Consider the following 13,891-nt stretch of genomic DNA (forward strand, 5'->3'; position numbering starts at 1 on the left):
TTTAGGGATCCTGCGTGAACTGCACACCGCCAGTCACTCGCAAAAACTTGCAGGGAGCAGCTGACCTGGATCCATATTAATGAGGCTCACAAGTCGTGGAGTGTTTTCCCTCCTGCCTGTGGGATGGCAGGAACGCGCTGCCTTGTGGCACGCAGGCTTTGCACAAAAAGCCGTCTATAGCCTGGCGCGTTTTTAAGCCCGTTTGCCTTGGAGATAAGCCCAGGCTGCCCTGCCGTGGTGCCACGCTGCAGCTGCCTCTGCTGTGGGACAGAGCTGGGAGATGAGGAGTGATGGCTCCCTGCATGCTGGAGCCAGGGAAAGGCCTTGCTGCCTTTGGGGGTGGTGTTGGGGTTTCTGAGCCTCGGTGTGTGATGCTCTGGAAGTGTGGGGTCGGATCCTGCCAGGGACACCCCAGCCCCTGCACCCGCTGCCCGGCTGCTTCCACAGCAGTTACAGGAAGGCACACTCTGCCCAGCTGGGAAACCTGGGCACAGCCCCACGTCTGGTGTTCCTGCACTCTGGTCTCACGTTGGGATGAAAGCCTTTGCAGATCAGGCAATAAACCAGGGGGCTTGGGGTTGCTTTTGCTGTTAAAGGACCACTCATGGTGTCCAAACCCTCCCCGTCAGCGGTGGCAGCTCCCGCGGGAGGTTTTAGAGCCTTTCCTTTTATAGGGCTTTTTCTTTTTCCACGGGATTTATCCAGGTTCAATAGCAGGGATTCAGGGAGATAATAACGTACATTAACCAGGGCGCTGGAAACTGCTTCGCAAACAAGATTGATCAAAGCAGCCCAGGATGGAGAGCAAACCCTCCGGAATGTGCTTTGCAAAATACTTGCCAAAACAATTGACTCCTGGTAAAAAATAACACATCAGGCAGCTCTGGGGGGCTGTGCTGGGGAGGGACCCAGCTCCAGCAGCAGAATGCTGGTGAGGGGCTGCAGCCATGAGCAAGGGCTTTTGTGGATATGATGAAGTGGCCAAAGCCCCTTGGGATGGAGCAGCAGTCCTGCTTTGGGGTGCACACACCCTCCATTCCACTCCAGAGAGGAATTAATAGAAGGTGCTTTGCTGCTGCTGTTGTTTTTATTGATTATTGGCAAAGACAGTGACTGATGGTGGAGTCGATAGAAGGGAGGGGAGCAGAGGTACAGGAGACGTGGGAGGAGGAGAGAGAGAAGGAATTCTTGCAGGGACAGAAGATGAAGGTGACATTTCAGCCATTGTCTGCTATAAAATAAGTCAGTGTGCCACATCTATGGTGGGGCAGAGCAGAAATAATGGGTTGAGTCATATCAAAGTGAGTTTAGGTTAAATACCAAAAATTTCCTGTGGAAATGTTCCTTCAGAGGTACAGCATGGAAGTGGAGCTGGTGGAAAAAGTGCTGCAGCCACACTCACACTGTTAGCCCTGCATTTGGATCTCAGACCTCTGCACTCCTCGTGGCAGATGGGCACAAAATCTGTGGCTTTTTACTTGTAATCGCCTGGGATTGGAAACACATCCCAGGGGAAGCATGTGGCCACAAGGCAGGAGGAGCACAGCCTTAGATGGCAAACTGCTTCTCACGCCAGGCCCTTTTCCTGTGAATCTCTGTGAAGTGCTTTATATAGTCCACTCAGAGGAATTTATAAACAAATGCCTTTTGTCACTCTCCAGGAATGCATCAATCCTCCATCAATCCTCCAAGCACTTTCTTTGTCAAGGCCACGCTCCTTCCAGTGCAAGGAGCAGGACCGAGCCAGGCTGGAGCAGAGCTCCTCTGCTTCCTCTGGCTGCAGATGCTTTGGGAGGAGGCAGGATATAACTGGGATAGGGTTACACTGGGATTATAGAAGCAGCCAGCAGCTCTGGAGCCAGCTCTGGGGACTGTTGATTGTCACCATTTGGGTTCAGGACCCCTCTTTGATACCTTGTCCCTTTGCTCCTCAGGGCAGCTGCCTCCTGCCCTGCGCTGAAGGTGCCCACAGGCTTCTCCAGGAAAGGAGGGAGAAAAGTGCTGGTTCTGCACTGGGAAAATACCAGGAGGTTGACATGGTGTGACCCTTGGGGTTGTCCTGTGCAGGGTTAAAAGCTGGACTCAGTGATCCTCGTGGGTCTGTTCCAACTCAGAGTATTCTGTGATGGGAGCCCTCGTGGGGGAGCCGGGGGCTCCCACTGGGTGGGACAGACAGGATAAGCATTGCCCAGCAGCTGCCTCTGGCCTTAAAACCTGCTGAGCCCCACGAGCTGCCGTGCCTCAGCTCAGCTCAGCACTGAGAGCAGGGCACAAACCTCCCCGCGAAGGGCGGCTCCGTTCCAAGGCTCTGCGCCGCCCGCTCTGGAAAGCTCCTAAAACAGATCCACAGGCTCAGATCTGCTGCCTCAACAGAGACTCGGCAGCGCTATAAATAGCCCAGCCAAGCGTGGTGCAGCGAACCTGAGCAGAGCTGGCTGCCCTCGTGGGCAGGCGCTCCTGGAGCCGTGCGGGGATGGCCTGAGGCTCTGCAGCACGGCCCAGGAGCTGCCTGGAGCTGGCCAGGACTGTGTCACCTGCCTGGCCACGGCCCTGTGCTCCCACGACCTCAGTGCTGGGCACTGCACTGCTCATTCATCCTCGCTTCATTTTCTGCTGCTGGCTTCTCTCTTAAAGCAGGAGCTCGGGTCTGGACCCATTAAGGAACAGTAAATATTTTATTTGCTGTTGGAGTTTTGACCATTATCTCAGAGGCTACAGAGGTCACACTAGGAAATATCCATTTCACTAGCAAACGGGATTGGCCCATTCTGGGGCTGCTGGCTCCTGGAGTGAGCCCAGCCTGTCCCCTGGGTGCTGTTACCAGCTGTAAGCTTGTCTTCATTCAGCGATCAAGTCAGGGAGGTTTCAGAACCTGGAGTGGTTTTCTTGGTTCTCAAGGCAATGCAGGCAATTAAAACTGGTCTTGTTAAGAGGCAGCTGAGCCCGGGCAGCGCTGTCTGCCTTTCTATACTGATCGGGCACTGCAGCGTGGGAATGGGGATAGCACAGGAATCAGGATTTTTTGTTTTGCTGGGCTTTTCTTCAGGTAGCTTTTGCACAGGGCTTCTTGGCACTGCTGCTGGAGTGAAATGGAGCAACCAAAAGGGGAGCTGGCTGGCGGCCAGCCCGGCAGCCGGGCGCGGGGGCAGCCGGGGGGGCAGGTGTGTGCTATCCAGGCAGGAGCCCCGTGGGGGACAGCCAGGTGTCTGAAATGCCGGGGTCACACCTGTGTTTGAGGATCCCCGTGCAGGAAAGCCAAGTGTGCAAAGCAGCGGGGTCACACCTGTGTGCCAGGGTCCTGCTGGCCTGGTGATCCCTCACTGCCGGCCCCGGATCCTGACAGCTCACGGGCACGTGTGGACACAGAGGTTTTATTCTGCCCTCTTGGCTTTCACGTGTCTGTGGAACATCGCATCTTCTCGGGGTGAACGCACGATGAAGCAGCTCGAACGTGTCACTCCCAGCCTCTGGGTGTGCAGGCACAATTTTCAGTAGTGCAGTACTCAGGTTTGGGATTTTATCAGCTTTCCCACACAAAACAAGGCTGGCAGGAAAAGGATCTGGCAGGACGCCCTGAGACATCCCAGGGGAAAAGCGGTGACTCCCACAGGATGTGGGGCTGGCACTTTTTATGAAAGCTGGTCAATCCCCAGACTTTGCTGGGCTTTCCCCACACTTTGCTCTCTGTAAGAGAACCCCAAGGAACACCGGAACACTTTTGATGTGTTCAGGAGGGGGAAATTTGTCTGGGGAGATGGTGAGTCCTGCAGGGGACACCGAGCACCTGCCTGCTGTGACCTGGAAACCTGGACATTGGGGTATGACATCCAGCGCCAGGGAACGCGGATCTGTCCCCAATGGGGTGCAAACAGCCTCAGGGACCTTCCACAAGTCCTTGTCTCCCCTTAGTGCCTTTCAGCTGTAAATAGATGCACTATGGGAAGACGTCTCAAGGCTCAGGAGATCCTTGACCATCACAGGTTGGAGATCTCAGGTGAAAGGTGTCACTGAGGTGCAAAGCTGCAACTCATCACCAAGACAGGATTTGACTGGATTTGACTCTACTTGAGCCTGCTGCCCAAGAACACTCTGGTGTGTGACCCAACCCAGTGAGTTCCTCTTAGAGGAGTTCAGGCTCCCGCCGGAGATCGGGGTGCCCAAGGCAGAGGGGACCCCCGCAGAGGAATCATGACCCCCTAGGGTAACAAAGGTCCCTCTAGGGACCAGCCGCTCCAGGACATCAAGCTCTTTCCCCGGGGATGGGGGCCGAATGCGCGGACCCCACTGACACCATCAACCCCTCACACCGTCCCGGGCCCCTCACGGCCCCTCACGGCGCCCCCGCCCCCCCGGCCCCGCCCTCCCCGCCGCGCGCCGCCCCGCGGCATTGTGGGATGAAACAGGATGTAGGCAGAACAGCGCGGGCGGACGGGCCGGGCGCGGCGGGCCGCGCCGAGCCGCAGCCAATGGGTGCGCGGCGGGCGGGGCGGCGCGGCCAATGGGGTGGCGGCGGCCCGCGCGCCGCAGCGGGCGGGGCGGTATTTGAGCGCGGCGCGGCGCCGGGGCGCAGAGCGCGCGGGGCGCCGAGCGGAGCGGAGCGGGCTGAGGCAGAGCGGCCGGGCTCCTCACACCTCCTCCTCCTCGGTGCCGTGCCTCGCCCTCCCGGGGTGGCCCTGTCACTGTGAAGGTGAGCGATGTCTCCGCTGGGCCGGGGGTCTCCAAGCCTCGCCCGGTACCGGTCGCTCCGTGTGCGGGGTGGCGGCGGGGCCGCCCCGAGGGCGGAGGTCGCTGCCGTGGCCGGGCGCGACCGGTCCTTGGGGAGCGATCGGAGCCCGCCCCTCCCTCGGGGTCCGCGCCGCTGCGGAGCCGGTCCCGCTCCAGGCAAGGTCACCGCGGCCTCGGGCGCTCCCGGAGCTCCCCCCGTGAAGGTCACGCAGTGCTCGGGCTCTGGGGAGCCCTGCGGGGGAAGCGGCTGTGCCGTACCCCCTCCCATGGCCCTTTTCAGCCGCGATGGTGGATGCGGTTTGTGCAGGGGTTGGGCCCCGTCCTCAGTCGCGAAATCCATGCTGTCCTGCTGGCGGGGCGGTGGGTGCTGGGCTGGGGCCCGTTCCGAGCCGTGGGATCTGTGCTGCCCTGGTGGGGAAGCGATGGGTGCTCCTATCCTCGCCATCCATACTGTCCTCATGGGGGAGATGGTGCATGCTGGGCTTCAGCCCCGTCTCGTTTCTAGGGTTCTATTCTGCCCAGATAGATTTTTATCTCACGCTCTTCCCAAAGCCCCAGCTTGTCCTGCTGGAGTACTGGGTTTGGGACTCATGCTCGTTTTAATACCTTATCCTACCCTCGGAAAAGGGTTGGGTGCTGCCTTGGGCCTAATTTCCCTCCCAAGGCTTCATACTGCCTGGAGTGGCAGCTGGGGCTGTGGTCTTCCTCCTCACAGACCACATCCTGCCCTTGGGGGGAAGGGGTGGCTGCTGGAGCTGTAGTGTTACCCCTTCCTAGGCCCATCTTTTCCTGATATGGATGCTGGGGCTTTGTGGTTTTCCTCAAAGTGGGTCAGATTGGGTGACAAGACCCCAAGAGCCACCTGTGATCTTGTGGTTTAGGGTTATGATGTGTCTGTGGTGCTGCTGGGCTGCCTCGTGGGGAGGAGGGTGGCCCTGTAGCCCCCCAGGGATTGAGCAGAGACTGGGGCCCTGCTCTGTGGTGTGCAGGGTGTGACACTGCTGTGGCAGGTGCAGCAGCACAGCCCTTGCTGTGGTTGGCCATGGGGGCTGCTGTGCCCTGGAGTCTCCTGGCTGGCCCTTCTGAAGGATAATCATTTTTCCCTGTGGCAGTGCAGGCCTGCACTGGGATGCTCCTTGCCTGAACAATGAGGAGGGGAAAGTGCCTTTTGCAGGTCACTCTGTGGCTGGTTATGCAATGGCAGGTGCCCTCTGAACTCTGAGCAGTGCAGGTGTGTGAAGGCCTGGTGTGTGTGAGGGCTTGCTTGCTCTCTTTCCCTAAAGAAGCTTTTCTGGAAGAATGACCCACAAGTGGATTTCTGCTGCTTCCTTCTTCCTGTGGACTGGACACCCAGAAGACTTTTCTAAGGGATTGTCAGATTCCTGGGTGGTGTATCCAAATCTACAGGCAGCTTGGGCTGTTCTGAGCTGTGTCTTCTCTTCCCTCATCTTCTGGGCTACAGGCAAACCCCCACTGGCTGAAACCACAGCATGGAAAGGAACAAACTGCCGGGAAGTGGCTTTTCCAGGGCTGTGATAGGGGCATGTGCTCTCTGTTGGCAGCAGAGCTCAGTTCCTGTCATTCCTCCTCATGCTGTTAGTGTATGTTAATAGCAGTGCTCTATTAAACACTATATCTAAACTGTATAAATTAAGGTGGCAATAGAAGTCTTCAAGTGCAGGCAGGGGGAAGAATTGAAGTATTGTAATCAGAGGGCTGCAATTATGTAACCGGATTCTCTTTCTCTCTGGGTAGCAAGCTCCTTTAATTGCTGTAACAAAGCTACTCCTTCAGTTTTCTGGGGCTCTTCCAGGAAGTGATCATTGCAGCAGATTTTTTTCACTCCACAGCAGAGCTAAAAATGTGTATTTTCACTGTTTCAAAACACACTTGGTAGTATCACTCAAGGCTTATAGTGCTGTAAAAGGATTTAGGAAACTTAATGATGCTTTGCAGGCTTAATTGGAGGCACTCCTTGCCATTAAGAAGCTTATTCCCACAAAGTTTTAACATGCTGGGGTAAGAGCTGCTGCAAGGTGAGCAGCTGGATCCCCAGGTAACATGTGTCTCCCCAGGCCTCGAGTGGGGAATGGGAACAAGGGCTGTGATATCCAGAGCAGACCTTAATGGTGGTTCTTCTCCATGCCTTGAAGAAAGACTGCAGTGTTTGAGATCATGAAATCCCAGTTTTCTAGGATTTCTGGGAAAGTTCCCAGTGCTGAACACATCCCTGGGAATGCCATGTCAGATCTAATGGCTGCAGTGGCTGGTACAAAGCAGTTTAACTTTGAGAGCAAAGGGGGCTGCACACCTCACTCCAGAACAAGTCCTGGACTGCAGTAGCAGGCTGGTTTTGGCATCTGTGTTGTGATTTCCAGGTGAGGAGTGGGCAGGAAAAGGAGAGCTTTGCCAAGCTCTGTCTGTGTGGTGGGACCTGCCTCCCCTGCCCTGTTTCCAGGCTGCAGTGTGCTGTTAACCTGCTTCTGGCTCATCAGACTGGCTCTGTCCCGTGGGAGCAGCTCCAGGCTGGGTTTCATGGCAGAGCAGCAGGGAACTGAGGGTGTGATGATGGCTGAATGTGGAACAATGCTCCTTCCAGGCTAAACCAGCAGAGGAACTGTGGCACCTGGGATGGGGTAGAATAGAAGCACTGCTGCTCTCAATGTGCTTGCTGAGCCTCTGTGCCTGTCACAGACAGTCTGGGATCTGTTGCTTGCAAGGCTCTGAGCAGAGGATGTTCCAAAACACTGGTACACCTGGAAGGCAAACTTGGCTGTAGCCTATTGATGTGCAGGAGGGCTGTGGCTCTCTGCAGATGCCGTCTCCTCCCACACAAAAGCTTTTCCTGCCTGTGGTTAATAATGCAGGTGGTGATGCTGGATCTGGCACCAGCCAGTGCTGGTGCTCTGGCTGTGAGGGGCACCTTGGCCCGGGGCTGCTGTAGGCAACCCCAGAAAACTCACTCTGGCCATCCCAGGGGCTCGTGGTGTCGCCTTGTGACGCAGCCTGCACGGAAAGGACAACCTCTGATGCACATCTCCTGTTTGGGAAGGGATTAAAGGAATCTATGTTCTGCCTTAGGTTCACCATGTCTGACAGAAAGGCTGTGATCAAGAATGCCGACATGTCCGAGGACATGCAGCAGGATGCTGTAGACTGTGCTACACAGGCCATGGAGAAGTACAACATAGAAAAGGACATTGCAGCATATATCAAGAAGGTAACTCTGGGATGAGGGTGCTGTGCTGGCTGCGACTTCCCAAAGCTCCTGAGTCTGTCAGGAGCTGAGTGGCTGAGGCTTCATGCTTGTGTGCTGGGAGGGAGAAGATACTTGGCTTCTTGGCTGCTTTACTGCTGTTTTCAAGAGGATGGAGTGACTTCTCCAAGGTCAGGGGAGGGCTGTGGCAGAGCTCTGGCAAGCTCTGAGCAAACTGCAAGTGATTTCCTTCAGGATGTGCCAGCCTGGAAAGGGCTGGTGGCTGCCTTTGCTTAGGACTTGCTCCACAGACCTGCAGCAGCAGTGCAGGTGGGATCACCCCCATGTTTCACTTGGTGGGCAGCAGTGCATGTGTGGTTCTGGGATGGGCCTGATGCTGGCTGCTGGGGCTGTGGAAGCTGCTGCCCTGGCTGGTGAAGAGGTTCTCTCCCCATTTACAGGAGCCTGTTAATTGAGTCTCATGCTTGATGGCACCTGGGGAGCTGTTGGTTCCCCCTGTAGCAGTTTCTCAGAATGGTCAGGCAAAGTGGAGGAGGGGAATTTTACTTGAGAGGCAGTGAAGTCCTGGCACCTGGGCTGGTGTTTGGGCCTTGCTTGTAATCTAAGCTTGAAGGCAAAGGATTCAAAGGTGTCTCCTGACTTCTCAGATCACTTTGAGGCATGACTTAGCTCTAAGTGCTTGGGGCAATGCAGCCTGCAAAGTGAGGGAGTGCAACAGAAGGCATCCAAAAAGAACTTGGCCTTTATTTCATGAGAGTGTGTTGGGAGGAGGGAAGCAATTTGATGCACCTTCGTGCCCTGGCAAGAAAGTCTTTTCCTTACTTCAAAGGTTGCCTGCAAAGAGCTCAAACTCTTCTACTGTCTGAGAACTAGAACTGCCTTTAATCTAGGATGTTGAGTCTGTTCTTCTGGCCCTGTCTCAGGGGAGGGAAGGGTGTTCTTGGGAGTCTTGTGTTAATTAGAGGGAGGAAAATGGTATTTAACCCTATCCTGCCTGCTAAATAGGAGAGGACTATTGAACCAGCATTCGGCTTGCTCACCTCTGACCTCTTGGGTCTTTGCTCTCTGGCCTGTGAATCTGCCTGCTCGCTTTCAATGTGGATTTTCTCCCCTTTGTGTACAAGAATCCCAAATAGTAGAAGCCAGGCTTTTTTTCCTTCCTTTTTTTAGGTGACCTTTGAGCTCAGATGCCTTGCTGGAGCAGACGTGCCAAAACCCCTTTTTGTTTTTTGTGAGTGGGTTTGGAATGGGAGAGGAGAATTATTCCCCTGATTAGCCTACACACAGGGCTGTACCAGGGAGAGCTCTTGTGTCTGTCCTTCCTGCCCAGGGCTGATGGTGCTCCAAGGCTCAGAAGGTGTTTTGCTTGTGTTGAATCCTTCAAACAATCCAGTGCAGAGGTTTGGTTGCTTGATGGAATAGTGTCTTGCAGTGGGGCACCTCAAGATGCTGCAGGTGGGAGGAGAGGCGATAGTGTGTGAACAGAACCAGCTCAGAATTTGTGCTTAGAACTATTTTCATGTGGGCTTTCTTGGCCTTAATGCCTCTCTTCTCTTTCTTCAGGAATTTGACAAGAAATACAACCCAACTTGGCATTGCATTGTTGGCAGAAACTTTGGCAGCTATGTAACACACGAGACAAAGCACTTCATCTATTTTTACTTGGGTCAGGTTGCAATTCTTCTCTTCAAGTCTGGATAGGAAGTAGGAGCGATTGAAATTTGGACTGTAATGCACTGATGGCTGAAGCCACGACTCCCTCTAACATGGCTATGCCGCTGCATGGACTGTATACTATATTTAATGTGTATATGTTGCAGTAAAAATCTACTTCTGTTTAGTTGCCTGGGAAGAAGGCGGCATTTTTTTGTTACTGCTTTTTTTGGTTGTATTGCACTAGGAAACCTGTAAATGCTTAAACAATGGCCTTTACGTGGGAAAGAAATAAAACTATTCCACAACAGCTCCCTCACTGGTAACTCCTTCTTTGAGGCTGGGAAAACTTTTTTTTGGGCAGGCCAAAAGCCCCAGACTTCCTTACTGAGTCCTGTTAGACTGTTAATCTTGCAAAGAGGAGCAAAGCCAGTGTGAGCCTCTGTCCCACCCTGCAGACTGTAGAGAGCTGGCTCTCCCAGTACCCTCGGGGCTGCTCTTAGACCTTCCCTGGAAGCTGGTGGGGTGGCTCTGGGTGACGTGGCTTCCACACCCAAGGTGATCTCCACCTTTGACTGTGATACAGGCTTGCAGCTGGCACCCCTCGGTGTTCTTGCTCAGTGCCCTTCGCTGTATTTTTTGCTCTGCTGAAACATTGACCTAGACTTGATAAGTGACTCAGCGTGGTCTAGAAGGCTTCAAAAGCAGCCCCTGAGTTCCTGCTTGTTGCAGAAAGCAGCAATCCTGTGGCTGAAGTCTGTAGACCTTGATACTGAGTCTAAAGCCACGTGGCCCGGCCCCACAATGGAGTAGGATATCAAATTGGTGACTACTGACAACAGCTCTATTGGCATGTTTGTAGCCAGTTGTCTCAACACTGCCTTAACTTGATGCTCTCCTTAAAGCAAGCTAGTCGTGTGGAAGACTTGTAAGTGGCCACTGTCTCTTATTTTACTTTTTTTTTTTTTCTTTGATTTTATTTTCTGTAGCTAATAAGCTATTTCCGGAGGGTTGTCCTCCATGTTCTGATATCTGCTTTTGTTCTTAAAGCACAGTACCAAGAAGTTAAATTTACATGTGATGTTTGTGTGAAGGAAACTCATGTGACATCTGCTTCAAAGGCAGACAAATGTCTTGGTCTCCAATAGGTTCAGCAGTGATGTTGTCTTAGTACGTACTGACTCGGGATTGCACTGCAGGAAGTTCTGATCTGGGTGTGCAGAAATGCTGTGTGATGGCAAGTAAATCCCTGGTGCTTGGTAGAAGCTCTAATTATTGGTTTGCTGACTAATGCATTGGCAATACCACTGGGCTGGTGAGCCCAGCTTGTGTCTCTGAGATTAATTTGGTGTTGGGAATAAATCATTGCTGGGGGCAAAGGGCAGAGTGAAAGGAGCACTTTGTGAAATGATTTGGTGACCCAGGTTGATGACTTCCTGAAGTAAAAGTCCTTCTTGTCTCTGTGCAAAATCCAAAGTATGCCTAATTTTGTATTATGGATAGAACAATGTTGTAACTAGAAAGAATGTAGCTGTCATAAGTTCATGTCAATGGAAATGTCTGCACTGGGATAATGTGCCTTGGACTGTCTGGGGCACTCGTGTGGTCTTGTCTCTTCAGAACTCCACTCTGGGTCTGAAAGGAGAATGTTTTGGGTTTGTTTTTTTCCAAGCATGAGTCTAATGTGAATCTGTTCACGGTCTCTCGTGGAGCAAGATCTGTTCCCTTCATAACTGCAATTGCTCAAATACCATTTATTTTTTTTTTTTTCCAAACATTAAAGGTGAATTGACACATTTAAACAGCCTCTGGTTTATTCTTCCTTACCAGCTTTCCTGAGCAAAAGCCTTGTCCAGAGAGGGTGAGCAGCAATTTCTCTGCCCTGGAAGATGCTGATGACCCAAAGAAGGCAGGTCAGGGAGGGAGAAATTACCAGAGGAGCTGAGGTGGCCCCTCTGTGCTGGTGCTCAGCTCAAAGGCTGAGTCAGAGGGAGGGATTGAGGGAATTGTGTCCTGCTGCACCCTGATGGGAGGCTCTGTGCTGAGTAACCTGGATCTGCATGGCTTGGAGCTGACCTCTGAATGGCTTGAGGCAGCTGGGGGTGGTACAGCAGCTCCCTGCACAGGAAGGTGTCTCCCTGCTTCCCAGGAAAGCAGGTTTTCCCTGTGCTGGAGGCAGAGCTGCGAGCTGAATCTGTTTAGTGCCTGTCACAGTGCGGGGGCTGTGGGCTTACCCTGAAACAACCCCCTCAGCCTGTTCTCTTGCTCCTGATGCAACCTAAATCTGGGGTTGTGGCCTGGGTGATATTTTGGAAAAGCTGTGGGCTCTCCCCAAGTGCAGCAGTGTAACAGCTCTGCTGTGGCACAGTAGCAGCAGCGTGAGCAGCGTGACTCAGCCGAGCACGGGCTGAGCTTGCAGGCACAGCTCTTACAGCCCATCTGCTGCAGCCCCCCTGCCACTGCCCCACAGCAGGGGTGGTTTCTACTTTAGGGGAGCTGGCAGTGATGCTCTTTTTCTTGGTAGTCCCAGCCTTTTAGCTGGAAGTGGAATTTGCTGGGCTTGAGTCCCAGCTGGGCAGTGCTGGGGCTCTGCATTCCAGGCCTGGCTGGGGCTGGGTTAATCCTGAGGCTCCAAGGAAATGTGCAGCCATGTGGGGCTGGGCTGGTCAAGCCCCCTGTGTGCCCAGGGCCCTCAGACCAAGCAAGAGGCAGAGAAACTGAATCCTGAGCCCCAGCTGCAGTACAGGAGGCTGCTGATCTAAACCTAAACACTTCTCCAGCCTGAGTTTCATCTGGGGAACCCCCATTCCAGCCATGTGTCCAGGAGCTGTGGTACTGCTGCAAATCAGTGTCTGGGGGCATGGGGAGGCCCTGCCAGGGCTGGAGGGATGGTGTACCCTGGAGCTGATACACACAGCTCCAAAGTGGGCTTGGTGCTCCCTTGGATGTGTCACTGCAGCAGGAATCCTTCTTCAGGCTGAGGAAGAGGAGTTCTTGCTCATATCTAGCAGTGAAACAGAGCAGTCCTTTCCCCTAAACCATCTTCTTTGCAGCACTGGGGCCCTGTAAAACACAAACTGCCTAAATTAGAGCAGTACTTCCCTCTACACAGCTGAGAGCAGGGGGAGGTTTGAACGTGGAGCTGTATCCTGTTCCCCTCCCTCTCCCCAGCAGCTGACAGGGCTCTTGGCTTTGACTTTTTCCATTGCTGGGCTCCACTTTGTCTCCAGTTTCCCCCAGGCACAGGTGTCCTGGATGATGCCTCACAGCATTAACTGTTTCCATGCTGGAGAAACCAATGGCATTCCCAGGATGGCTGCTCACTTTCAAGCTATTTGGAAACATCTGGATCTGGGACACAGAATGGAAGGTATGTATTTGCAGAGGGATCATCTGGAGAAAGAAACTGCTTCCAGATGTGTTGGGCAAAAAAATGCTGTTGAAATGTAAACTCAATTTGTGTTGTGCTGCCTCACAAGTGCTCAGAAAGTGCCTGGGTGCAGGGGAGTCTGGGGCTGCTGCTGTGGGTGAGCTCTGGGTGCAGATGTGCCTGCAGATGTGCATTCACTGTGGGGAATGGTGCAGTTTGTGGCTGGTGAGAGTGTCACATTGTTTTCTCTCTTACCAGCCGAGTCATTCAGTTCCTCATGCTGAGCATTTCTTCCAGATGTGGAAATGCCTTACAAAAGCAGAGCTGTGTGGCACTGCAGAGCAGGGAGGCAGGGGTTGGGGAGCTCTGCTCTGTGGGTGTCACTACTAAACACTGCCTGGGATTCACCCTTCTGCAGAGTGAGCATTGTGTAAAGCCATGGGAGGAGGTGTCAGTCCACCAGCAGGCAGCCTTGCTCCCTGCCTGCCTGCCACAAGGTTCTTCCCCTTCTCTGTGACCACCTGGGTCTCTGGAAAGGGACAAGTGGCAGCACAGGCCTGGGAGCTGCATGTTGCTCCTGTGGGAACACCCAGGCTGCAGGTCAGGGCTGTCCTTGCCCAGCAGCCTGCAGCACTGCCATTGCAGTGATGTGCTCCAGGCTCGTGGGAGCACAGCCTGTGGCTGGAATACCCAGTACCCAACAGGCCTGTTCCTTCTCCCAGTGCTTTTGCAGGCACTTAGTGATGATGAGACAGAACATGGAAATCATTTTTGTCTCACTTTCAGCCTCTGCTGGGTGAATCCTGAGGATGGTGGCACACAGTGAAGGAAGCAGGGCTGTGCCATCCCTGCCCACCCGAGGTTTCCCTCCTTTGTTCTATTTATTGAGCAAGGATCCTGACACCCTTTCCCAGACAGTGACTCAC

The 13,891-nt window shown here is 53.8% G+C and overlaps 2 protein-coding genes across 2 annotated transcripts in view; both read left to right on the forward strand.

Annotated features, from left to right (window-relative positions):
• MSI2 (musashi RNA binding protein 2) overlaps positions 1-11,397 on the forward strand; it is a 296,757-nt gene extending 285,360 nt beyond the window's left edge. Inside the window, exons 14-16 of the transcript XR_013776684.1 lie at positions 4,622-4,687; positions 7,807-7,945; positions 9,506-11,397. The gene's annotated coding sequence lies outside the window, so the exon portion shown is untranslated. The remainder of the gene's footprint in view (positions 1-4,621; positions 4,688-7,806; positions 7,946-9,505) is intronic.
• On the forward strand, positions 7,813-9,905 carry DYNLL2 (dynein light chain LC8-type 2). The gene is made up of 2 exons (XM_079325335.1): positions 7,813-7,945; positions 9,506-9,905. Exons 1-2 carry the CDS (start codon positions 7,814-7,816, stop codon positions 9,641-9,643), a joined length of 270 nt encoding a protein of 89 aa, XP_079181461.1. The 5' UTR covers position 7,813; the 3' UTR covers positions 9,644-9,905.
• Positions 11,398-13,891: the final 2,494 nt, after the last annotated feature.

This window comes from Erithacus rubecula, assembly GCF_903797595.1.
Source record: "Erithacus rubecula genome assembly, chromosome: 22".
NCBI classification, from domain to species: Eukaryota; Metazoa; Chordata; class Aves; order Passeriformes; family Muscicapidae; genus Erithacus; species Erithacus rubecula.

What these genes read in the sequence shown, in the direction of transcription:
- DYNLL2 (XM_079325335.1), top strand. Translation starts at nt 7,814, where the DNA reads ATGTCTGACAGAAAGGCTGTGATCAAGAATGCCGACATGTCCGAGGAC. An exon ending in TTGCAGCATATATCAAGAAG is followed by an intron (nt 7,946 to 9,505) that starts GTAACTCTGGGA and finishes CTCTTTCTTCAG; the next exon opens with GAATTTGACAAGAAATACAA.